The sequence below is a fragment of the Lynx canadensis genome, chromosome A2, assembly GCF_007474595.2.
Source record: "Lynx canadensis isolate LIC74 chromosome A2, mLynCan4.pri.v2, whole genome shotgun sequence".
NCBI lineage: Eukaryota > Metazoa > Chordata > Mammalia > Carnivora > Felidae > Lynx > Lynx canadensis.
The window spans coordinates 141472573-141497982 of NC_044304.2; the positions used below are offsets into that span (position 1 = coordinate 141472573).

Consider the following 25410-nt stretch of genomic DNA (forward strand, 5'->3'; position numbering starts at 1 on the left):
TGAGAGTCACAAGTCGTGACAAACTCATGCTTTAACTTTGGAAACCAAACAGCACAGGGATGGTCCATCCCTGTGACCTGCAAAAAGTGGCAGCACGGGACATAGATGGACTCAAAACCTGGGCAGCCAGTACCCTAGTGCGTGGAGACGGCTTTCTCAGGGAGACAGAGGGGTCTTCAGCTCCTATTTCAACACCAGTCTTTCTATATTCATTCAGAAACAACTCCCGAAGTGCAACATGACCAGGGGTTTAAAAAAAAAAAGAGGCATTACATCTCGGCCTGTCCAGTTCCCCCAAAGAAAGCAGTAAAATGGAGGGTAGGGACAGAGGAAAGGGCGTGTGAGCAGTGCACTTCTCATTACTGTATAATCGACTGCCTCAGACTGTCTAGGCTACGCCTTCTCTTCCTCCCACAAAACAGTGCAGGGGTTATAAGAGACAGTCTGGTAGTATCTAATGGATGCTGCAGGGACTGGAAATTGAGCAAAGAGGCTGTACACAAACTATTTTCTTAAATTTATGTAATTTTGAGTCTGACCGGAAAGGTACCAGGATTCACATGGACAATAAAGATGACATGGCTCAAATCAGGGCACAATGAACTACTGTCTACTTGTTGCTCCAGAAATAGAATTCTCCTAGCATTCTGGGTTCCTGATTCAGGTATGGCGCATACATCACAGCTGGACAAACACTAGGTGTTGACAGAACTCTTCTTGTTTGTTCAAAGCTAAAAAGTTAAAAAAGAAAACAAATGATGACAACGTGGGGGGCTATTTAAAAAAAGAAAAGAGAGAAGTGACCTATCACTGTAAAGACTCATATGAGGCATCTGACTTTGATAACTTGGAGCCAGCACTGTGACCTGCGCTACCTTCTGACCTCTCCTCTTCTGGGCACTTCCTGTAGAGAAAATGGCTCTCTCACCTTTGTATCCTCAGTATACCATTGGTACTGAAATCTATTCATCTATACGGTTCTTAAAACTTTTCCCTGAAGATGTTTTTGAACCAAGTGATTACATCCCCCCAAAAAGCAGCATCAGCTTCTTTCACCATCTCCAAAAAGCTGATAATTCAGTGATGGGAGATGGGTAGTTAGGTTGGGGGATGGGCTAATTGACTCAGCAACTAGAACTTGGGAGTTATTGGGGCACTTGGGTGGCTCAGTCGATTAAGCATCCAACTCTTGATTTCAGCTCAGGTCATGACCTCACAGCCTGTAAGTTCAAGCTCCACGTTGGGCTCTGGGCTGGGCATGAGGCACTGTCAGTGTGGAGCCTGTTTGGGATTCTCTGACTCCCTCTCTCTCTGCCCCTCCCCTGCTTGCTCTCTCTCTCTCTCTCTCTCTCTCTCTCATAATAAATAAACATTAAAAAAAATAATTTAGAGTTATTATAAACACAGGAAATCAGGTATTTGACCCTTTTTGCCAATAAAATGTTAAAAGCTTTTTGATAGGGTAAGAAAATGTAACACTGACTCCCCTCATAATCTGCTTCCAACGTCATTTCAAATATTTAAGAGAGGACGCAGTTGTAGAAAACCCATGCTAGCTTTTGCCCCAGAATCCTAGAGTGGTTAGCAGAGCAGCCTCTGAACACAGATTACCTGAATGAGAGTACTGACTAGCATATTGCGTGAACTTAGTGAAGTCAGCTTATCAATCAAGTTTTATCAGGAAATCAGTTTTATTAGGAAAATGGGTTTTTATGAAACTCAAATATATGTTGAATGCTTTGTACAGTACCTAGTGTATAGACGGTCCTAAATATCTATTATAGTGACATTCCTGCTTTCTTTGCCTCCAATCATGTCTCAACTCAACACAGGGCAAACAAAGAAAACAGCTGAAATATGTGCGTTAATTTATTCTTCACTGATACTGAACTAGGCAGATCTGTATGTCTTAGTCTTTACCAAATAATATACATAAATCTATACATACATACAAATATATGGAAGTATTTGTATAAAACTGAATATTCATGATTTTAAACTTCACAAACACTGTCAGGTAAAAAGTGGACTATGATACTGAGTTAATACCTCATTTTGTGTTCAACCTGAAATATAAGTACACATTACATAAGACTATTAAAAAATGGTAATATAAGTCACTAACATTATAAATCTGACTGCTTTATTAGATCGAGGTGGAATGCAATAACTTCACGTAGAGAAACGAGCAATCAAAAGAACATAATTCAGGTCTTAAGAAATGGATTTATCCTAAATTGGTCAATAGTACCGAAAGAAAGCAATTCTGCCACGTACACTTAAAGTAAATCATTCCTTTAAGTATGCCGTAGCTCACTCAGAAGAGCACTTCTCAACAAGAGTGCTTGTTTAAGCAGATCCCTTTGTACAAAACAAAACAAAACGACTCAGCTGCTACACCCCTCGCACTCAGTAAAAGCTGAGTAATTTAATGTAAGGACATTTTCTAACCCCATACCTGTGCTAAAATCATTAACACTGCTGATACAAAAATCAGGGCAGGAAAGAAGGAAGGCCTAGGATGATGGCTGGCAGAGAAATCAGTGGCTGACATATGGAAAAACAAACTTAGAGCAGGATGACAAAACAGCTTCTCTGAAAGGGCTGCAAGGGGCAAATGAAAACACAGTCCTTATTTCTTCCACTTCTTCCTTTATATCCCTAGCAGCCATCATACTGGAAATTTTGAGCAACGGGACCATTTTTAACTTACCCACAAGTAGGCATTTGGTAACACAATGTCTATTTGCCAAAAGAATTTTAAATTGTGGTTAAAGTGGAAAATAAACTATACAGCTAAATCTTTATAATAATCTCACAGAAAATGATGTTTTCTAAAATTATAGTATTTTACATGTGCTAAGCTAAATGACAATATTAGATTAGATCTTCCGCAACTGTGGTGTCAAAAATCTGATAGCAAATCTGCTGCTCTGTTCCGCTTGTGACATTATACGACTTGATGAGGCACTCCAACCATGGGTATGCATCTACAGATGAGAAAAAATGTTATTTATGCATTAAAACTAAACAAATATCTCTAAAATAGGTAGCTGAGCATAATGATTAGCCAGAAAAATTAACATATTTAATTTAGCTGGAGAAGTAAATAAAATACACTTACCAAATATATTATTATCTACCCTTCCAAATACACACTGGGTTCATGTTATTATTGTGTAACAATCCTAACTAATCTTTTCCCCCACAGGACACAATAATCAAATGTGGAGTTTCCCAAACGTCTGATCGCAAAGGTAGCAGCCATCTCATTCCCATTCTTTATTTCTTTATTCTTTATTTCTGCTGATTGCTTACTGACCTCCCCAGGTGTTTTTTTTTTTTTTTTTCTTTTTTTCTTGGTTGACTGCAAAGAAAGTGAACCCCAAGTTCACATCAGCTCAGGCCCTTAACACCTGTCTAGCTGAAACTCCCCATCAAGTTCCAAGCACTTAGTCCAGACAATGCAGATGCTATTCCCAAGCTCTGATTATGACCACAATAAATCTATTTAAAACTTCTAGAAAAGTTTCTTAGCGCTTCTTCAAGTTCAACTTTGAAAGATACTTAATATAGTCAATCTTGGCAAGAGTCGAGCAAGATAGGCACTCTCCTCTACTGCTGGAAGAACTATAAATAGGTAAAAATATTCTTGAAAAGCAATCTGGCAGCATGTATCAAAAGCCTACCAAACCCATCCTTTTTGATATGGCAGTTTTATTTCCAGAAATCTATCCAAAAGAATTGAAACTAAAAATTAAAACTGACACCAAATAAAAAGTGTGTAAATTAAACCTTGTTAAGATGTATAAAAGCTATCTTTCTGGAACTGTTATAAAATGCAAAGACTGACCAGGGGAAAATAGAGTCTGATTAAAAATAACCTGTAAGGGGTACCTGGGTGGCTCACTGGGTTAAGTGTTCGACTTTTGGTTTTTGGCTCAGGTCATGATCTTGCGGTTTGTGAGTTGGAGCCCCGCATCGGGCTCTGTGCCAACAGTGCAGACCCTGCTTGGGATTCTCTCTCCCTCTCTCTCTGCCTCTTCCCTGCTTATGCTCTTTCTTTCTCTCAAAATAAACTTAAAAAAAATAATAATAATAACCTCTAAAAGGTAAACTGACAGCAGCTAAATCTGCAGCTGGTAAAATTTGTTACTGATGAAAAATTGTTAATAGTGTCAAACTAACTAACTATGAGAGGGATTTGCAAACTTCAATGTAAACAGAAATAATGACCACAAAAGGAAAACTCAGTGGCAGTAGATGGAATCAATACAATTTGACCTGAAGATCTGGTTGATTAATCAAATGTTATCCAGAGAACAACTAAAGTTGATAAAAATAATTAGTAAAATAAAAACGCATAAAATCTGAAACTAGTTAATATTAATAGAACATTTATGAATGAGGGGCACCTGGATGACTCAGTAAGTTGAGGTCTGACTCTTGATTTCGGCTCAGGTCATGATCTCATGGTTCATGGGATCGAGCCCCACGTCAGCCTCTGCACTGACAGCTTGGAGCCCGCTTGGGATTCTTTCTCTCCTCTCTCTGCCTCTCCTCCACTCATGTTCTCTCTCTCCCTCAGTAAATAAACATTTGAAAAAGAGAGAGAGAGAAAGAAAATTCACGAATGAATTACACTGGCTGTATGTAGTCTGTTACAGAAAAATGTTTCTTCTCAAAATTTCATCTTTGTTGGTATAATTTCAATGAAAATGCTTGTATACATAAACATCATATCAAATGTGCTTGTGATCAAGCAAAACTGCCTCCTTTTGTTATATTTCAAAAATATTTTCTAAATCTTTTCATTTCAGGAATTATGATTCTTACCTATCTTCTCCCTGCTAATGTCTTCATGAAAAGACAAATCAGACAATAATTTACTTAGTACTTTGTAACAGTATTCAGATTTTAAAGTTTTTTTTTTTTTTTTTTTTTTTTTAATTTTTTTTTTTTTCAACGTTTATTTATTTTTGGGACAGAGAGAGACAGAGCATGAACGGGGGAGGGGCAGAGAGAGAGGGAGACACAGAATCGGAAACAGGCTCCAGGCTCTGAGCCATCAGCCCAGAGCCCGACGCGGGGCTCGAACTCACGGACCGCGAGATCGTGACCTGGCTGAAGTCGGACGCTTAACCGACTGCGCCACCCAGGCACCCCAAGTTTTTCAAACCTCTATGTCTACAGATTGAATATGTGCTAGATAGGTATTATTTCAAGAAAAAGAATGAATGAGATTGTTAAAATATTCGTGCCTACCAATTTTTGTTCCTGAAGGACAAAACATGCCCATGATCATTTCCATACTTTGCTGCAGGTCATCATTGATGAGGATTTCTGATGCTGGGATCTGGAAGAATTTGTCCTTAAAAAAAAATTATAGGAGAAAATAGGAAACTATATTAATCTTTTTTAAAAGCCATAATTAATATAAAAGCATTTCAATATCATCTAATTAAAATAATCTAGACTATTTCACTCTGTGAAGATTGTAGACTTCATAAACTAGAGTTCTAGTCTAAACTCTAAAATCTGGTTTACTACTTTAATCTAAAAACAGCATTGATATATATATATATATATATATATATATATATACATGTACATACATATATACACACACATATATACATACACATATATATAAATATATACTTATACATATATAAATATATTTATATTTATATTATAAATTTATATTTATATTATATATATTTATATATATTTATATTATATTACTATATATTTATATATATTTAATATATATTTATTTATATATTTATATTTAATATATTTATTTATTAATATATTTAATTAATTTAATATAATTTAATTAATTATAAATAATTAATATATTTAATATATATATTTAATATAAATATATATTTATACATATATAAATATATTTATACATATATATGTGTATGTATATATGTATATATATATAAATGAAAGTAAGAATAGTAATTAGAAAAGAGTGAGGCTTATCATTCTTTGTGTACAGGAAAAAAATCTAGTGTTAAATTTAAAAGAGTATAACGTATAGTGTATATTTAATTTTTCTCTCCTAGATCAGATTATAAGTTATACTTTCTTAAAAGAAGAAAGGGATCTTGTTTGCTTTTGTTCGCTGCTAAATCCCCATCACATACAACAGTATCTGGCACATAGCAGGTGCTCATTAAATATTTATTCAATAAATGGACCAATGAACTGTTTTGGCAAGAGAAAACATTCTCTCAAACCTATCCCAGATTGTTTCCCAACGTGGGTAGTAAACCAATTTGACCTTACTGCGAAAAGAAATCTGGTCTTTGCCCTTGGCTCCTGGAAATCACCTCTAAGCCCTTGGAATATCAGGCCTGTTAGGAATGTCTCTGTCCTACTAGCTAAGTCTATCAGCGTGATTTAGGGCACACAGTTTGGGGCATGTGGTATTAGCTCGATCTCTGGAAGGACTGAAACCAGATGAGCCTATGGGCTGTCTACATGTCTCTACATGATGGAGCCCCAATAAAAACTCTAGCCACCAAGACTTGGTGAGGCTTCCCTGGCTGGCAGTACCGCTTGTGTCCTGTTTCACATCACTGCTAGGCTGGTAACGCTGACTGCTACTCCCCAGCAAAGGGCAACTGGAAGCCCCATGTCTGGAACTTCTTGGACTCTGCCCTACGTACCTCTTCCCTTGGATGATTTTAATTTGTATTCTTTAGGTGTAACAAACAATAATAGCAGAATAACTTTCAGTAAGTTCCACGAGTCTTTCTAGGGGATTATCAAAACTAAGGTGGTCTTGAGAACTCCCAAACTTAGAACTGTTGTTAGAAATGAGAGAGGTTTGTGGATAGCTCTCTAGCTTCGTATGCTGTAACCATCTCTCCTCCAAAGTAATTTCATTCCCTCTACTACGGAAATGTGGAGACTCCAAAAACCTGGTAAAATGCTGCTTAGACAATGTCCAGAAGGTGCAGCCATACCTCTGCCTTTGGCTCCTGGAGTAAAACTTCTGAAGACTCTCTCCTCAAATTCCTATTCTTTGATTTTTCATTATTTGGATATTAAATTTACAGAGTCAGATTGGAACAGGATAAATATACAGACAATTCAAGATTTATGTGCTTGCATTTTATTTGTCCTTCTAAGTTGCCTTAAATCCTCTCAGTAATAAAGTTGGTATGAATAAACATGTTAAAATCAAAAACATATTGTTAGTTAGAAATATCTACGCTCCCTCTGTTACTTACAGAATCCATGAGATAAGCTTCCAGTACCCCAGTTCCATCATCAAGAATAAATGTCATTACAAACACATGTTGAAGGGGTACAATACCCAGCACTAGTGAAGGAAGAAAAGATCAAACCATATGAATCTTCTATTCTTTATGATCAAAGTAAGATAAAAATTGTTTTATGATGTTAATTTTGTTTACTAAAATAATTTGAGATAAAAAAATATGCGCTTTTGTTCTCTAGTAACAATATATTAAGCTCATTTAGCAGGTTCACTTTGGAATATTAAACCATACCTATGTAGTGACAAAGACTCATGAGCAATTCTACCTTTCTGGTTAAATATTAATATAAGGTATCTTTATAATGAGTTGATAACTTGATAGAAAACACAAAAACGAATTCATGAACTACAGTTCATCACGTTAGCCACATGAAAGACAAAATTAAAATACCAGAATGTTCTAAAAAGAATAGCATGTAGCTCAATATTTATGATTTTGTAAAATGTTTCTCCCCTTTATATTATAAACACAAGGATCACGTATGTTAAGAGATCTCATCTGGTTGAATGGCCAAAAATGTCAGAATACGGGATTTAATAATTTGGTAAGATGAGGAAAAAGAAATTGAAGAGATACTAAATTATACAAAAATCCATGGGTTAAAATGTTACTTTGTGTTTGGAAATGGGAGACATTTATATGTTTAAAAAATGAAATACGGTCTTTCGTTTGTGGAATCCATATTTATTTATTTATTTATTTATTTTTTTTCAACGTTTATTTATTTTTGGGACAGAGAGAGACAGAGCATGAACGGGGGAGGGGCAGAGAGAGAGGGAGACACAGAATCGGAAACAGGCTCCAGGCTCTGAGCAGTCAGCACAGAGCCCGACGCGGGGCTCGAACTCACGGACCGCGAGATCGTGGCCTGGCTGAAGTCGGACGCTTAACCGACTGCGCCACCCAGGCGCCCCAGTGGAATCCATATTTAAAAGGATTAACTAAGGGGCAAATAGAAGAGTAAATCAGCATACAGAGAAATGAATTAGAGCACATAGACATGACAAAAAGTGGTTAATACAGAGGAACTGATTTTTAGGATTCTAAAGGTCTCGATAGGTTAAAACTGAGCTAAAACCAAGAAGGGCGAATGTAGAACCTACTCTGAGGGACCACACAAATGAAGAATTGCATTTTAGAATGGGATGAGGAGACCAAACGGGATAGCAAGGGGCTCACATGGCTGGACCACAAACAAAACAGGAAACAGAAGTACCACAGAGCTGGATTACAAAAGAAAGAAAACACAACCAAGTATACAAATAACTATATATACAATAAAATTTTCAGGCTAGTAGAAGCAAAGTATCCAATTTTAGAGAAATAAAGGTTTTCTTTATATTCTGAACTGACCAATATTTGTAGCCCTATTTGCAGCTTTTAAGGGCAAACTTTGAGAAGAGCATTGGTAAAGTGAAATGTTTACTAAGGAAGAGAAACAGAATAGTAAGGAATGTGGTGAATACCAAATGAAGTGAGGGTGCCTACTTGGAGAAATAAAGACTCAATGAAGGCATGACAGATATCTTCAAATGCATGAAGCTGTTGATCTTCTACAAGACCTATACTCTAACTCTAGTAGATAGAACGTGGGCCATGTTAAAATTTAAGTAGGTAGATTTTGCTTCACTGCTAAGAACTACTTAAAAATTAAGGGATATGTTGCTTTGCAATGTAATGAGTCCCCTATCACTGAAAGAGTTTTAAGCCAAGGCTGGATGATCACAGTTAAGAACAGGTTATAAAAAGCTTCTTGTCGTTCCAACTAAAGATGTGTATTGGGTGGAGAGTGTAACAGCTGTGTCTAAAATTGTTTTGAATCCTAAGATACTATGAACTGGAGGAATTTTTCAGAATCTGTATTTGTGATTAATGATTAACACTAAAACAAATTACTGAACATTAAAATGTGAGCAATGATTAAAGATACTGGCAGATGCCTGAAAGCAAGTTTTCAAATACGTTTAAACTATGTTATGCTCTTTTTTTTTATTTAAAAATTTTTTTTTTCAACGTTTATTTTTTTTGGGACAGAGAGAGACAGAGCATGAACAGGGGAGGGGCAGAGAGAGAGGGAGACACAGAATCGGAAACAGGCTCCAGGCTCTGAGCCATCAGCCCAGAGCCTGACGCGGGGCTCGAACTCACGGACCGCGAGATCGTGACCTGGCTGAAGTCGGACGCTTAACCGACTGCGCCACCCAGGCGCCCCTGTTATGCTCTTATTATAATCACCGTGAACAGTTTTGCTTAAGTAAAGTTAAACGTTAGCTCAGTCTTTGTCTGGTTTTATTATATCCACAAACACTGAAATATAATCAGTGAGATCACCTTACACAAAGACAGTTGCAGTTGTAGAACACAGAAATTTAGCTAACCTTCCGCCACAGAAGAAGGAATCCAAGGTGTTTTATCAACCAGAGAATTTAGATTTTGTATTGGTCTCAAAGTAGAACACTGTTTACATCTGAAATTAATGACAGAAAAAAAACCATACAGATTTAAAAATAATTTATTATTATAACTCATTTAATTATAACTTACCTTTGCTGTTCAAAATGCACAGTTTAAAAAGTTAATTATTAAATAGTGTTGCACCTTCCACATTATAACACACATATTACAAACAGAATTATAAAAAAACAAGATTTTTACATTTGAAACAATCACAAAGATAGTATGGTTCAGAATAAACAACACTAAGTTGAGAATAAGAGAAAGGGTCCAGATCTAGATTGTTAATTAATTTGGCTGATTTCTTAATTTGGTAAAATGAAAAAAATTAAAGAGATTATCTCTAAGGACTCTTTCATTTTATGGCTCTTTGATAACAGCTAAGGTATTAAATAAATATAACCAATACCAGAAAATTATTCTCATTAAAGAAGTCAGTAGTAGCAAGACTTTGGATAATATATTCAGTAAGCATGTATTTAGAGGTTCATAGTTTATAATGCCAATACTATACTTATCCTTCATAATATAAGTCAATCTGAAACTACACAATATACTAAGAATGCACATGATTTAGTATAGGTATTTTGCTTTGTTTACATACAAACATACTTTAAATATAAGTAATTATTTTTTATTATATATTATCATAAGATTAGGAGATGCTACTAAGAAAATATACTTGAGTAAAAATATAAAAAGAAATCAATGTTCAAAAGATTTACGTAGACTCCTTTTCATTTGTAATCTGCGGAAAAGTAGAGGGTACCTATATTAAATATTTTCCCCTTCTAGCCTTCAAATACATAGAAATTTATTCTTTAAGAGAAAAAAGCATGGAGAAAAGACAGTCTCTTTAAAAACTGTGTTGGGAAAACTGGATAGCAACATGCAGAAGAATGAAACTGGACCACTTTCTTACACTATACCCAAAAATAAATTAAAAAATGGATGAAAGACCTAAATGTGAGACAGGAAACCATCAAAATCCTAGAGAAGGACACAGGCAGCAACCTCTTTGGCCTTGGCCGTAGCAACTTCTTACTAGACACATCATCAGAGGCAAGGAAAACAAAAGCAAAAATGAACTACTGGGACTTCATCAAGATAAAAAGCTTCTACACAGTACAGGAAACAATCAACAAAACTAAAAGGTAGCCTATGGAATAGGAGAAGATATTTGAGTCTTCTGATATTGAATATCAGAAGACATATCTGATAAAGGGTTAGTGTCCAAAATCTATAAAGAACTTAACAAATTCAACACCCTAAAAAACAAATAATCCAGTGAAGAAATGGGCAGAAGACATGAATAGACACTTTTCCAAAGAAGGCATCCAGTTGGCTAACAGGATCCATGGAAAGATGCTCAAAATCACTCATCATCAGGGAAATACAAATCAAAACCATGATGAGATACCATTTCACACCTGTCAGAATGGCTAAAATTAACAACACAGGAAACATCAGGGGTTGGCGAGGATGCAGACAAGGGAAACCCTCTTGTACTGTTGGAGGGAATGGAAGCTGGTGGAGCCACTCTGGAAAATAGTATGGAGGTTCCTCAAAAAGTTAAAAATACAAGTACCCAAGACCAGCAATTAAACTAGTAGGTATTTACCCAAAGGATACAAAAATACCAATTTGAAGGGGCACATGTACCCCAATGTTTACAGCAGCATTATCAACAGTGAAACCACGAAAAGAGCCCAAACATCCATTAACTGATGAATGGATAAAGAAGATGTGGTATATATTACACAGTGAAATATTACACTCAGCCATAAAAAAGAATGAAATCTTTCCATCTGCAATGACATGGATGGAGCTACAGAAGTAATGCTAAGTGAATAAGTCAGAGAAAAGACAAATACCATATGATCTCACTGACGTGTGGAATTTAGGAAACAAAACAGATGAACATATGGGATGGGAAAAAAAAGAGAGGGAAGCAAACCATAAAAGACTCTTAATGACAGAGAACAATCTGAGGGTTGATGAGGGGACGTGGATGGGCAATGGGCTAAATGGGTGAAGGGTATTAAGCAAGGTACTTACTATGATGAGCGCTGGATGCTATATGCAAATGATGAACCACTAAATTCTACTCCTGAAACCCATATTATACTACATGTTAATTAACTAGAATTTAAATAAAATTATGGGGGAAAAAAAGGCAATAGAATAAAGAAATATTACTTCCTTAAAGACTAGGATATTAACTTTAGACATCGATAAAACAAGTATGTAAACTAAAAATTAAGTATATAAATTAAAATTTAAGGGTAACAAGTAAAAATTAAGTAGAGATTTATTATTTCCAAAGCAATAAAAGACAAAAGAGGGGAAAATTAAGAACATTTTTATAAATGAATCCAATAGAAGATTAGAGGAAAAAAATAAGCTAAATAATAACCAAAAAAGGGGAGGGAGATGGAAGAAGTAATAATGTAAGTGGAAAACAAAATAAGATGTAGAAATAAAACCTAAATATATCAGTAATGAACATATTTTAAACTTATCTACTAAAAAACAACTAAAATCTAGTCCTATTTATTTATGAGACTTCCTAAAATCGAACACAAAGAAACATGAAAGCAAACCAGCAAAAGAACCTCAAAATGTAGAAAGCAAACACTGACCGAATTAAAGATCACAAACCTACAACCACAAAGGACATTAAGCACAGTCTCTAAGAAGTGATTAAACAAAGTTACAAAGGAAGAAGTTTTGAATATGATTAACAAGCTTGTCTAATGGACACAAGTAACCACTTTTAAAGACTAAACACAACTATTAAAGAATACACGTTCTTTTTAAAATATAGGCAATATATACAAAATCTGAACAAACATATTCTAGGATACAGCAAAGATAAATGAATCTCAAAGATCATTATGAAGTGTATCAAGCGATTTGGTTAAAAAGTAATCTAACTAAAATACAAACAAATGTAGCACCTAAATTGTGTGCGTGAAATTTTTAAAACACACAGCTAAGTAATTCATGGGCCTAAGAAGATGTCACAATGAGAAATTAGAAAACATTTAGAAGTGACAAAAGAAAAACAAAAAACAAAAAACTACTACATATCAAATCCTGGGTTAAAGCTATGGCTATTTTCTCAGGGGAAAAATTATGGACTTAAATATAAATACTAAAAAATATACTAAAATTAATGAATTAAGTGAGGTATGCATTCAATTAAAAACATTTGAAAAAGAAAAACCAAGGGAACCTAGGGGCACTTGGGTGGCTCAGTCCATTGAGCGTCCGACTCTTGATTTTAGCTCAGGTAAAGATCTCATGGTTTGTGGGTTTGAGCCCTCTGTCAGACTCTGCGCTGACAATGGGGAGACTGCTTGAGATTCTTTCTCTCCCTCTAACTCTGCCCCTCCCCTGCTCATGCATACTTGCTCTCTCTCTCTCTCAAAATAAATAAATAAACTTAAAACAAAAAAACAAAAAAATGAAGAAATCTAGAAAAAGTAAATGCAGAAACTAAAGATAAGAACAATAAAACAACAGAGAGTATCAACAAAGCAAAAGCTAGTTATTTTGGCAAAAAAAAAGTCAAGGAAAAAAGGTGCAAATAATATTAAGTGGATTCAGGAACAAAGTAGAAATTTAAAAATCATCAAAAGTACTATGAACAATTTTATGTCAATAAATGTAAATTTACGTAAGAAATGAAACTCTAAAAAATTCATTAATAAAATAGATTCAAGAAATAAAAAAAAACATAAAAGATGTATAACTGTTAAATAAACTAAAGCATTAGTTTAAAATTCTGTTTACAAAGAATCAGGTCCAGAAATCTGAGCAAAATAACTAAAACCTAAAGTAAAACCTTTAAGGTTTTATAAGCATTTTAATAATTTGACTGTATTAATATTTTACAAATTCGTAAAACAAAAGAAACCATCAAGTTAAAAAGGTACAAGAGAGAGGCTGTAAATTTCTTGAAATGCATGTCTACTTCTAGCTCCCAATATATCCTGGTATCTTCCAGTTCCTCAGTGGCAACTAATCTGTAACTTCGTGGCACAGAAATTTTGGAATTCAATCACTTAACTTTTACTAGGATACAGCTCTAAACCTTTCTCTGTATTAGTATCTAAATCTTTGTGAAAGAAAGCAAATGAATATTAACCTCTGGGCTAGCCTTATACTTAGCACATTGTTGGTATTCGATATATATGCTATCAGAAGAATAAAATATATACCAGAAAAATCTAGAATCTTGTACATATAAATTGGTATTCAATAAGTATCCACTGAATATATAGCAACTAGTAGGATAAAATAATAATTACTCCTAAGCAGTTATTAATTCTCAAAATTCCCAGATCTGAAAGCATACCCATAGTGATGTACTTTTCCTTGTATAAGGAATGGTACTGAAAGATCAAGGACTTCCAGGTCTTCATAGCCAGATCTCACAGGAATTACACTATGAAACTTATTTGCGAGTTTGTAGATTTCACCGAGTGTTCCTCCTATGAACACAGAATAAATAAATCTTCAAGTAGTACAAATATAATGAAGGCAAAATTGAGTGTGTATTTAAAGGAACACATGAAGTATAGTAAAAGACTAAAAGGACTGAAAGAAAAATACAATGAAGAATTTAGATGATTAATACATTTATTATAAAAAATAATAATTTGTAAACTTAGTATCCTGCACTGATTAAAGAAACCACTACACAGAAATGCTGAGACTTGAGCAAAATAGAAGACTTGTGAAACTTTAACCATCTTCCTAAATTTATACAAACTGCTCTTTTATGCTATAACACTTTGGTTTAAGTATTCAAAAGAAAATAAAATTGAGAGCCAAAATATAACAGGATTCTCATTATTAAATTTGCTATATACTAATAATGTCTAGGTAAATTAAGTCTTGAGTTTGAAATAAGTCTTTTAGACTTCCAGGTCAACATTAAATTTATATATAGCTGCGAAAAGTTTGTGTAATTACAATTCATGTATAGTGTTTGTTCACTTTTCCTAAAAAATCATTACATTTCTAATTGTATGACACAGTGGCCATGAAAGCCATCACTAGCTGAGAAGAAAGAGTAAGCCCAGGGGTGCAATACTACTAGAAGGCAGGATTATCTAGAATAACTCAAACCTACTGGTTCCTTTCCTGGTGTATTTTTCACCTAGACTGAGCATTCCTCCTTCTTAGGGAAAGAGAATATGATTTATAAGAATACTTTTGTGTATTTCCTAATACTTGTAACGTGAAATTCAATTGTGAGGGGAAAGCACTCCCAGCACAGCAGAATAAGGACGTCCAAAAATACACTGCTCCATACAAGGAAAAAGAACACTGGCAAAACTGTCAAATTTGACTTTTTTTGGAACTCTAGAAATTAACCAAAGCCTTGAAATAATCCAAGGAGTGTTTATTCAGAAAAAGCAGACAAATCTTGGTAAGAACAAGTTTTGTGGTGTTCTAAGTTGCCCAGCTCCCATTCCTCTTTCCACAGCTTTGCGAAGCTGGAAGCCACAGTTCTGCCGTGTCGCACTGCAGTTAGGTCCTTGCCCCTGGATAGGGTTATAATACTCAGAAATATGATAAAATAAAAATAGCTTGCATTTTGATGAAACCCTTTTATATTTTAAAGTGCTTTCAGATATATTTTCACATTTGAGTTTCGTTAAAAAGCTCTGTAAGTCAGTGTTATTACTCTGGATATATTTATTTGTTCAATAAATATTTACTGAGAGCCAGCTGCACGCCTAGTGTCCTACCCTAGGAGCTAAAGATACAAAGATTAAAATGAACATGGATCCTAGTTACAGTCTAGTAAGCAAACAAGTCTATAAACAGACATAATACAAATACAATACAGGAAGAAAAGTGATCTACTGAAAGTTCATACACTATGCAATAAAAACCACTCAAATCTGCCTTGAGAATCAAGAGTGCTTGGTAGGTGTAGGTGTTCATTAAATATTTCACATGAATTGTTGAGTAAAGGGAATTATTAAGTTACTTATGAACATTAGAGCAGAAATTCTCAGGAGAATAGCAACGGAATGGCAAAGAGGTACAGAGAAATACCCTGGGTTTAGGAATTGCCTCCGGTTCAATATGGCTGGAGGGTGTAATGGAAATTGAGGAATGGCAGGAGGTGAGACTGAAAGTTTGTGGGATGAGTGACAGGATCAGGAGCTAAAGGTACTTCTTCATTCAAGCTTCTTTTGGACCCTCAAGGTCAACTTGGCTTTAACACAGAATTCTCTGGGAGGCAGTTCACAGGAGAACACTAAGGTGTACTGGATATCCTCCTAGTTGGCCCTACAAGGACAATACTTATAGAAACTGATAGTTTCAAAGCTTTGTTTTATTTTTAGGGCATACGAATAGTCTTACTCCATTTTTGGGTGTGTGCATGTGTCTGTGTGCTTTGTTTTTATATCTATTACTGGTAGAGATTCCAGTATTGCTAATGGACTAAGATGATACCACATTTCACTCATCAAAGTGGACACATTTTTTAAAGTGCTAGTATATGATGATGAAGATGGGGGAACAGATAATTTCATATGCTACTAAAGCATAGGAATACTACGACAGCTTTACTGGAAAGTAACTGGGCAACATTTACTTAATTCTTTGTGCCCTCTCCCACCCCCCAATTACATTTCATTCAGTGAGAAGAAACTTCATCACAGAGTTAATATATCAAAAAACCCGAAACAATTCAGTTCCACTTACTACCTGTAGTGGGGAAGATCCACAACTTCTCTATGATTCAGTTTTCTCATGTATAAAAAAGAGCTTACAATAGGACCAAATGAATAGGAATATTATCATGGTTAATTAATACATAGAAATTAAAATCATTTCTGGTATGCTGTAAGTGTATTAAGAGATGTTCATGAAAGGATACCAATGGTCATATTCATATGTATTTACATATATGTATTTTCTAAAACAGGTACATATTACTTTTATAAATAGAAAAATGTCACTAACAAAAATGATCATAATCCACTATAATAAAGATTAATTCATTTATAAAATAAACCTAAAGATTTCTCTGCAAATTAAAGATTATGTTTTCCTTCTATTATAGAATATTACTGAGGAAGAAAAGTCTCAAGGAAAATTATGAAACTTTAAATTTGGCATGGGGAAAAATAAGTTTATGTGTGTGTGTGTGTGTGTGTGTGTATATATATTAGATAGATATTAAAATTAGTGAAAAGTGGAAAGGAAATGCAAAAATATATATGATGCAGTTTCTTCCTTTTAAAACCTGTCATCTTTACTTGTTTCCAGGGTCCCTTCCTTGACCTAAATATCAATAGATGACTTTCATTTTTTTTTTTTTTTTTTTTTTTTTATGGAACAACAGTGACATCCAGAGGCCAAGGTAACAACAACTGTACATAACAAGCAGCCTCTTGATGAAACACTGCTCGACAATGAGCTTGAATCTGATTAAGATTCTATCCGAATTCAACAAGATAGACAAATGCAAACACTTGAGTTCAATATATGATTTCCAAATGTAATTCAGATTAGTTTATATGTGTGTATAGATTTAAATCTATTTGTTATATATAATATATTCTATTTTATGTAATTTAAGTTAATAATATTTTGACTTTGTATGTCCTAGGTTGCCCCTAAAATATATTTAACAATCATTAACCAGAGAAAGACACAAGCAAAAGCTATATTCTAATAAAACAGTAACTTAAATACCTTACCTTCTATCAAAATCAGACAGTCACTTGAAAGTGGGAGAATACCATTATTTTTCACAAAATGAACAGCTACTTTTCGTTCTCCTTGATCTTTAGTGGTCCACATTTTAGAATCATATAATGATGTATTTTGTAGTTTAGTATCTGGGATTTTAGTTGCACCCTCTTGTAAAATTATATCCAAATCACCCTCATGTGGAACTTCTTGCCTAAAATCATTGACAATGAAATAATACAAAACAATTGGTATAAGCTTGGAAATTCAAATTTAACAATTATCCAATTAAGACAAATTTGTTTACATGCTGATGCACCAGCTACTTATTTTAAAATGTGGAAATAATTCACTTTGCAGATTAAATGACTCTTATTCATAGAAAAAGATTTGATGATACTTCACAACTAAGTAGATCCATATCATAACTATATTAACTGCTAGCAATTTCCTTATCTGGTTTTGTGATACCAAGGATCCTATAACTATTTCTAACACCAATTCATTCTCCTCTGTAAGGAATGTTAAACTTCTCCATGGGAGAAAAAGATACAGCTTCCTGTTAAATATCCACTTACCACCTAAGTAATCTCTTTCACAGGGCACCCACTTTACAAACCAATACTCCTTTCAATTCCTTTTAACCTAGACTAATAATTTTAAAAAGTCACGTGGTAAAGTATGTATACAATGGAAATGGCATGATCTGGAACCAAAATGTCTATGTCCTTGCCTTGGTTCTGTCTCCAACCAGCTGTGTAACTTCAGGTAACACCACTTCACCTTTTTGACGTGATTCTCTTATTTGTCTAAAAAAATGCTCATAGACGGTAGTTTTGTTTGGCAAAGCTATATGACTTTACAGAATTTAACAAACTGTAATTTAATAATTCTTCAACAATTATATAAAATCTGTATTTATATTTTAATTCCGACCATCATTTTAAGCTCAAATGGGTAGAAGATGGTCCCCATTTTATTTAAAGTTTGATGATCAAAACTGTCTACAAATAGTATTATACTTAGATTGTGGAAGGCAAAATATACATATATTAATGTACATACACAAATTATATTTATATACACAAATATAATGGACTATGTAATTATATAATTTTATAATATATATACACACATGCACACACACAAATATAAAGGAAATGTACTATATTTACACATTATATATTTAAAGGGAAGACAGTCAAATTGCATAAAAAAGAAAAAAGATTAAAAATAAATTCAGAATGTCTTGAGTTAGTAAGTACATAATCATTCTAATATAAATTTATTTTATATAAATATATAAATGTATGTATTCATGCATGTATTAAAACTACTAAACTGAATTTAGATCTGAAAACAGCACCCACTTTTATTTATTACTACTAAGAAACATCAGAAGGATTTACTAAGAATTTAGTATTTTCTCTTAAAAATGTTACCACTGTTTCAAAATATAATATACAAAGTCACAATTTACACACTGCCAGGACTTAAACTGATTGGTATATATGAAAATGTATATTCACAAAATTATGAAATAAAAACTTCCGTTTTATTACAGAAAATACTTACAGTGCATGACATTTAGGACAATGAAGTTTAACAGACTGAAGGAGACTTCTGGGCTTATATGACCTTAATTTTGCTCGAATACGATACTGTTGAGGAGCTTTTTGTTTCAAAATAGCACATAGTGGGGTTTTCTCCAAATAGTGATGATCTGTAAGTACTAAAAATAATTTTTAGATTAAGTCAGAATAACCTACAAGAATAATAAGAGTATTTATAATACGAATTCCCCTACACCAGATACAATAAAACTGAATTATTTAAGTTCTATTGCCAACCTTGTTAATATTTTGCCACATTTGTCATCATCTCCATCTGGTAGCTCCCTCTCCATATATATCTCCTTACATATTCATATGTATACATGAATCACTTATGAATAATTTCCAGATATCATGCTCTTTTATCCCTAAATACTTCAGTGTGTATTTCAGAAGATTCTGAAGATTGGCATATTACAGTGCAATTTTCAACTTCAGAATATGTAACACTATCACTGAATCAACAGACATTATTCAAATTTTTCCAACTGTCCCTATAATGTTCTTCCTTAGATCTTTATTTTTGGGTCCAGAATCCAGTCCTGAACCATGCATTGCATTTATTTTTCCTGTCTCTTTGGACTCCTTTAATGTAGAACGGTCCCTCAGCTTTTCTTGGTCTTTTATGACACTGATATATTTGAGCAGAGGCCATTGACTTGGGTGTGTCTGGTTCTGCTCATGGTCAGATACAGATTATGCCCTTTTGGCAGTCTAGTATACTGCAAGTGTTACAGGCGTCCCTCTCTGCATCGGAACAAGAGGCATACAAGTCACCAGCGTTTTCATTCCTGGGGATGTTGACTTGGCTCACTTGGTTATAGTGGTGTTCAACAGGTTTCTTCTCCACTATAAATTTATTATTTCCCCCTTTATAACTAATAAGAAAGTACTTGGGGAAATAGAAGTATCTCACTCCTCAGTAAACATTTAGGATCCTGCTAGTTTAGGACCCACTGGTGATTTACAACTAAGTCAGTTATTACTATCATGGTTGCAGAATGATTTTTTTTCCTAACTTCATCATTCCTTTTACATTTGTTAGCTGTCATTCTATTATAACTAGGAGCTCTCCACTCAATCGCACATACTTATTCATTCATTCATTTGTTCTTTTATTTACTATCCACACGGACTAATGGATCCCTACTACTGTTCGGTTTTACTCCATCACTAGTATTTTTTATTTTGATGCTCAAATTGTATCAGATTTGACATGCTCCATAATTAACTGAGAACTTCTTTACCTTCTGGCACAACAAGATGTTCTGGATTCATCTTGTAATTTTCCTGTCCCAATCCTGGAGCCTGCTATCTCTCCAAGCAGCCCTGATTCTTTTTTTTTTTTTTTTTTTTAAATTTTTTTTTCAACGTTTATTCATTCTTGGGACAGAGAGAGACAGAGCATGAACGGGGGAGGGGCAGAGAGAGAGGGAGACACAGAATCGGAAACAGGCTCCAGGCTCCGAGCCATCAGCCCAGAGCCCGACGCGGGGCTCGAACTCACGGACCGTGAGATCGTGACCTGGCTGAAGTCGGACGCTTAACCGACTGCGCCACCCAGGCGCCCCAACCCTGATTCTTTTTTAAGGGGGAATATCATTTATAAACCAAGATCTGTGCATGAGGTGCATCCATTGCTATTGGGTTGCCATTATTTTGAAGCCCTTTAACTGGACAGAGATAGGATATACATGCAAATGTGTTCACACTTATACTTCCACACACGCACCTGCACATGTATAAATGTATACATATATACATATGTATATATTTGCACACACACACACACACAGACATCTACATCTATTTCTACATTTATTTATAAAATCATGAGTCCATACTGACCCTTCTTATTCCAGTACAACACCACAAGTTTCTTTCTTCTGGCTTTCCCTCATTTCACAGTTACATGTTCTTTCTCCAATGAGAAACTCACATTATTATAATAGTATATTATAGAGCTTCATTTAATAGCCTCGTGCTTAAAAAATTTTTTTCTTAATTTTTTTCATCTTAGCTGAACTAACAAAAAGAGGGCATCTGACAGATTTACTATCATTGCTAACATTAAAGTTTTGGGGTATACTGCCTTTATGGGCACATCGCTAAATTCATAGTGTGAATAGATAAAAATTATGTCATATATTTTATCACATTCTCAAAATGAAATAAGCCCCACTGCACTGTTAAATAGCAGAATATGTTTTACAAACCTCATACCTGTAGGACTTAAAATATATGTTCAAAGTAAAAACATGTATCTTTCTGAGTTCCATTTTATGCCAGTTAGGATGAGGCACGGAAATGAAAGATAAATATGTGTATATTTTTGCCCTCATGGATATCTGCTCTCAATAATATATAGGAACAAATTAGTTGATAAATGTAAGGACAGACTTTATTATGCACACTATTACACCCTTATTTCAAAAATGAAACATAGTCTTACTTGTAGCTGATAGTTGCTGACATCTTTCTACCTCATATAGTGATACTGATCCAGAGCCTAGAGGAAAGAAAAAGGAAGAATTATACAGTTTTAAGATCCATGAAAAATTCCATATGGAACTGAAAACTATATTAACATTGTTGATAAGAACTGAAGAAAATCTAAACAATAGTAAAACATGCCATGTTCATGGACTAGAAGGCTCAAAACTGTTTGTTAAGGCATCAATTCTCCCCAAACTGATCTGCAGAGTCAATATAATCCTAATCAAAATTGCAGAGGCTTTATTACAGTAAAAGATAAGAGACTCTATCACTTAAGTGGAGATGCAAAGAATCCCGAATATAAAATATAATTCTGAAAAAGAATAAAACTGGCAGACTTTTGCTACCTGACTTAAAGACTTACTATAAAGCTACAGTAATCAAGGCAATATGATATTGGCATAAAAACTGACAAGCATATCAAGAGAATTACATAGAAAGCCTAGAGATAAACCTGCACTTACATGGTCACTTTGATTTCTGATAAAGCAGGAAACAACCCAAAGGGAAAGCACAACCCTGGTGCTACAAAAACTGGAAATTAGTATAAGGAGAAAAAAGTTTACTTCATACCATACTATGAAGTATTTCTGACTGGAAAACCCAGAAATAAATCCACATTTACACTCACTTGATTTTTGACAAAGACACCCAAGCCATCTCATAGAAAAAAACAAAAAACAAAACAAAAAAACAAAAAAACTAATGGTGCAAAGACTGGAAATTCATATTAAAAACAATGTCTACCTCATAGGGTACTACTGGGTATTACAAGGGAATTAGCGATAGAGGCAATACAGATGAATTTCAAAAACAGTACATAAGAGAGAATATATTATTCCATTTATTTGAAGTTATAGACAATCTATGGTGGAAAAAAATCAGAACTTCTGGGGTTGGACTGAATGGGAAGGAACATGAGGGAACTTCCTGCAACAAGGGTGACATTTTACATTTTTAAAGGGATTTAAGTTACACAGGTTTATGTATTAGCCAGAACTTGTGGAATGGTACACTTCAGTTGTCCACTGCGTTTAACTTTACGTCAAAAATCAAAAAGGTTCATCAACAAATATTGAATTCTAGTTAATGATGTTATTCTGAAGTTTTGAGGAGGTGTATTTATTTCTGCAACTTACTTTGACATGGATCAAATTATAAGATGGGTTGATTAGGAGAGAGTGAGAGAGAAATATATGACAGAACAAAGAGAATCCAGAGAGCAGGTATATGAGTGTTCACTGTACAACCGTTCCAATTTTTCTGCATGTTTGAAAATTTTTATTATTTTGGAAAAACACATTGTGAAAGAAATAAATGGAGAAGTGGATAAGACAATAAAGTTATTAAATTTAATAAGATGATGGCTTGATGAACACCATAAAATAGGATTTTACTTTAACAAGAAAGCAAAGGAGGGGTGCCTGGGTGGCTCAATCGGTTAAGTGTCTGACTTTGGCTCAGGTCATGATCTCACGGTTCAAGGGTTCAAGCCCCACATCAGGCTCTGTGCTGACAGCTCAGAGCCTGGAGCCTGCTCTCAATTCTGTGTCTCCATCTCTCTCTGTCCCTCCCCTGCTTGACTCTGTCTCTCTCTTAAAAATAAATAAACATAAAAAAAAATTAAAAAAACAAGAAAGCAAAGGAAGTGAACATAGCAGTAAGTTTTAATAGTGCTTTCTAAAATGAATTTGAGACTAAAAAAGTATCCATATTTTGGAATTACTTTGGCTTACATTCTATTGCATATCATAGTATGTTTGGGCAGCACCTGGGTGGCTCAGTGGTTAAGCATCTGACTCTTGGTCATGATCTCACAGTTCATGAGATCGAGCCTGATATTGAGTTCTGTACTGACAGTGTGGAGCTTACTTAGGATACTCTCTCTCTCCCTCTCCCTCTGTCCCTCCCCCCACACTCTCTCTCAAAATAAATAAACTTAGAAACAATTTTATAGTATGTTTTTATAATTTTTTTATGTGGCATCATACACAAACATGCATTAATAGTCCTTCTTCCTCAACATCACTAATAAATGGCATAAGAATTCATGACAAGAGAACCTGACTGGACATCATAAGCTGGCTAAGTAGAATTTCAATGAATCTGATCACCCAGTATTAGCCATTCTGCATGAAGTGAAAACAATTGTAAAAACCTTAAAAGCAGTCGAATAAGAAGAAAATCAGAGAAACTATGTGTAAAATATATATATGGTCTCCCTCAAACTGATTAAAATAATTTTAAAAACCCAGTGGAAAATCAGGTAAAAGGTAAGAGCAGACAATTCAAAGAAGAGGAAGTAAAAAGGGCTGATAAAATATATAATATTTTCTATTTCCCAAGTACTCAAGGAAACTAAGTAAGATATCACCTTATATTTGCTACACTGCTATTTGCATATGAATTCTATGGCATTTTGTCATATAATCTGACAGCATCTATTAAAATAAAAGATGTGTATGGGGCGCCTGGGTGGCGCAGTCGGTTAAGCGTCCGACTTCAGCCAGGTCACGATCTCGCGGTCCGTGAGTTCGAGCCCCGCGTCGGGCTCTGGGCTGATGGCTCGGAGCCTGGAGCCTGTTTCGGATTCTGTGTCTCCCTCTCTCTCTGCCCCTCCCCCGTTCATGCTCTGTCTCTCTCTGTCCCAAAAATAAATAAAAACGTTGAAAAAAACTTTAAAAAAAAAATAAAATAAAAGATGTGCTTATCCTTTGATCTGTCAACTCCTCTTTTAGGAGTTTATTTTAGAGAAAGAAAAGCAGGAATTTATAATTGTTCAAGGATAGCTATTAAAGCATTATTTGTAAGAGCAAAAAACTGGAAACCTGAAGGTGTATCAAATGGAAAATAACTACATTTATAATGTTAGACTCACATTACAAAACAGTATGCAACTATTAAAATGAGTTTAAGATTTGGGGTGCCTGGGTGGCTCAGTTGGTTGAGTGGCCGACTTTGGCTCAAGTCGCGATCTCGCGGTCCGTGAGTTCGAGCCCTGCGTCGGGCTCTGTGCTGACAGCTCGGAGCCTGGAGCCTGTTTTGGACTCTGTGTCTCCCTCTCTCTGACCCTCCCCCGTTCATGCTCTGTCTCTCTCTGTCTCAAAAATAAGTAAATGTTAAAAAAAAATTAAAAAAAATAAAATACAATAAAATACAATACAATACAATACAATAAATAAAATAAAATAAAATAAAATACAATAAAATGAGTTTAAGATGGATTAGCCCAGGAAGAGATCTATGATACACTGACAAAGCAACTATGTAGTATGTCCCATTTTTTAAAATATTTTAAACAGAGGGGAAAGTCATATCTGTTAATGTACAGGCATATATATTTCTATAAACATGAAAGTGTTGAAGAAACCACACTAACTGTTAACATTGCCTCAGTAGTGGGCATAAAGGCATGAGGAAGCTGTGTCACTTGGTATCATGACATGTATTATTAACTTTATAGTTTAAAGATAATTTAAAAATCTCTGAAAAAGGAGAAAAGAAATTTCAAAAAGTGTAATTACAAATTATGCTGTCTCCAAATGACTGTCAGTTGAAGTAAATTGCCCTCCTAATTGTAGTTAATCACAGATCTGGCTAGGTGCTAGGAAATGTGGAGAGTTTAAGGCAGAGAGAATAAAGAAATAAATTTAAAATATGTCCAAAAAATCAGGGGCACGTGGGTGGCTCAGTCAGTTGAATGTCAATTCTTGATTTCAGGTCAGGTCATGATCCCAGAGTTGTGGGATCGAGCCCTGCATCAACCTCTGTGCTGAGCATGGAGCCTGATGAAGATTCTCTCTCTCTCTCTCTCTCTC

At 34.6% G+C, this 25410-nt stretch overlaps 1 protein-coding gene across 1 annotated transcript in view; it reads right to left on the reverse strand.

Annotated features, from left to right (window-relative positions):
• Positions 1 to 1672: 1672 nt before the first annotated feature.
• The window catches only part of POT1 (protection of telomeres 1), an 82360-nt gene continuing 58622 nt past the window's right edge, over positions 1673 to 25410 (reverse strand). The window contains 9 exon segments of the mRNA XM_030308356.1: positions 1673 to 2990; positions 5266 to 5371; positions 7251 to 7342; positions 9680 to 9768; positions 14119 to 14254; positions 17492 to 17697; positions 19059 to 19215; positions 21549 to 21605; positions 23675 to 23677. Coding sequence (XP_030164216.1) covers positions 2878 to 2990; positions 5266 to 5371; positions 7251 to 7342; positions 9680 to 9768; positions 14119 to 14254; positions 17492 to 17697; positions 19059 to 19215; positions 21549 to 21605; positions 23675 to 23677 — 959 coding nt within the window. The 3' untranslated portion in view covers positions 1673 to 2877.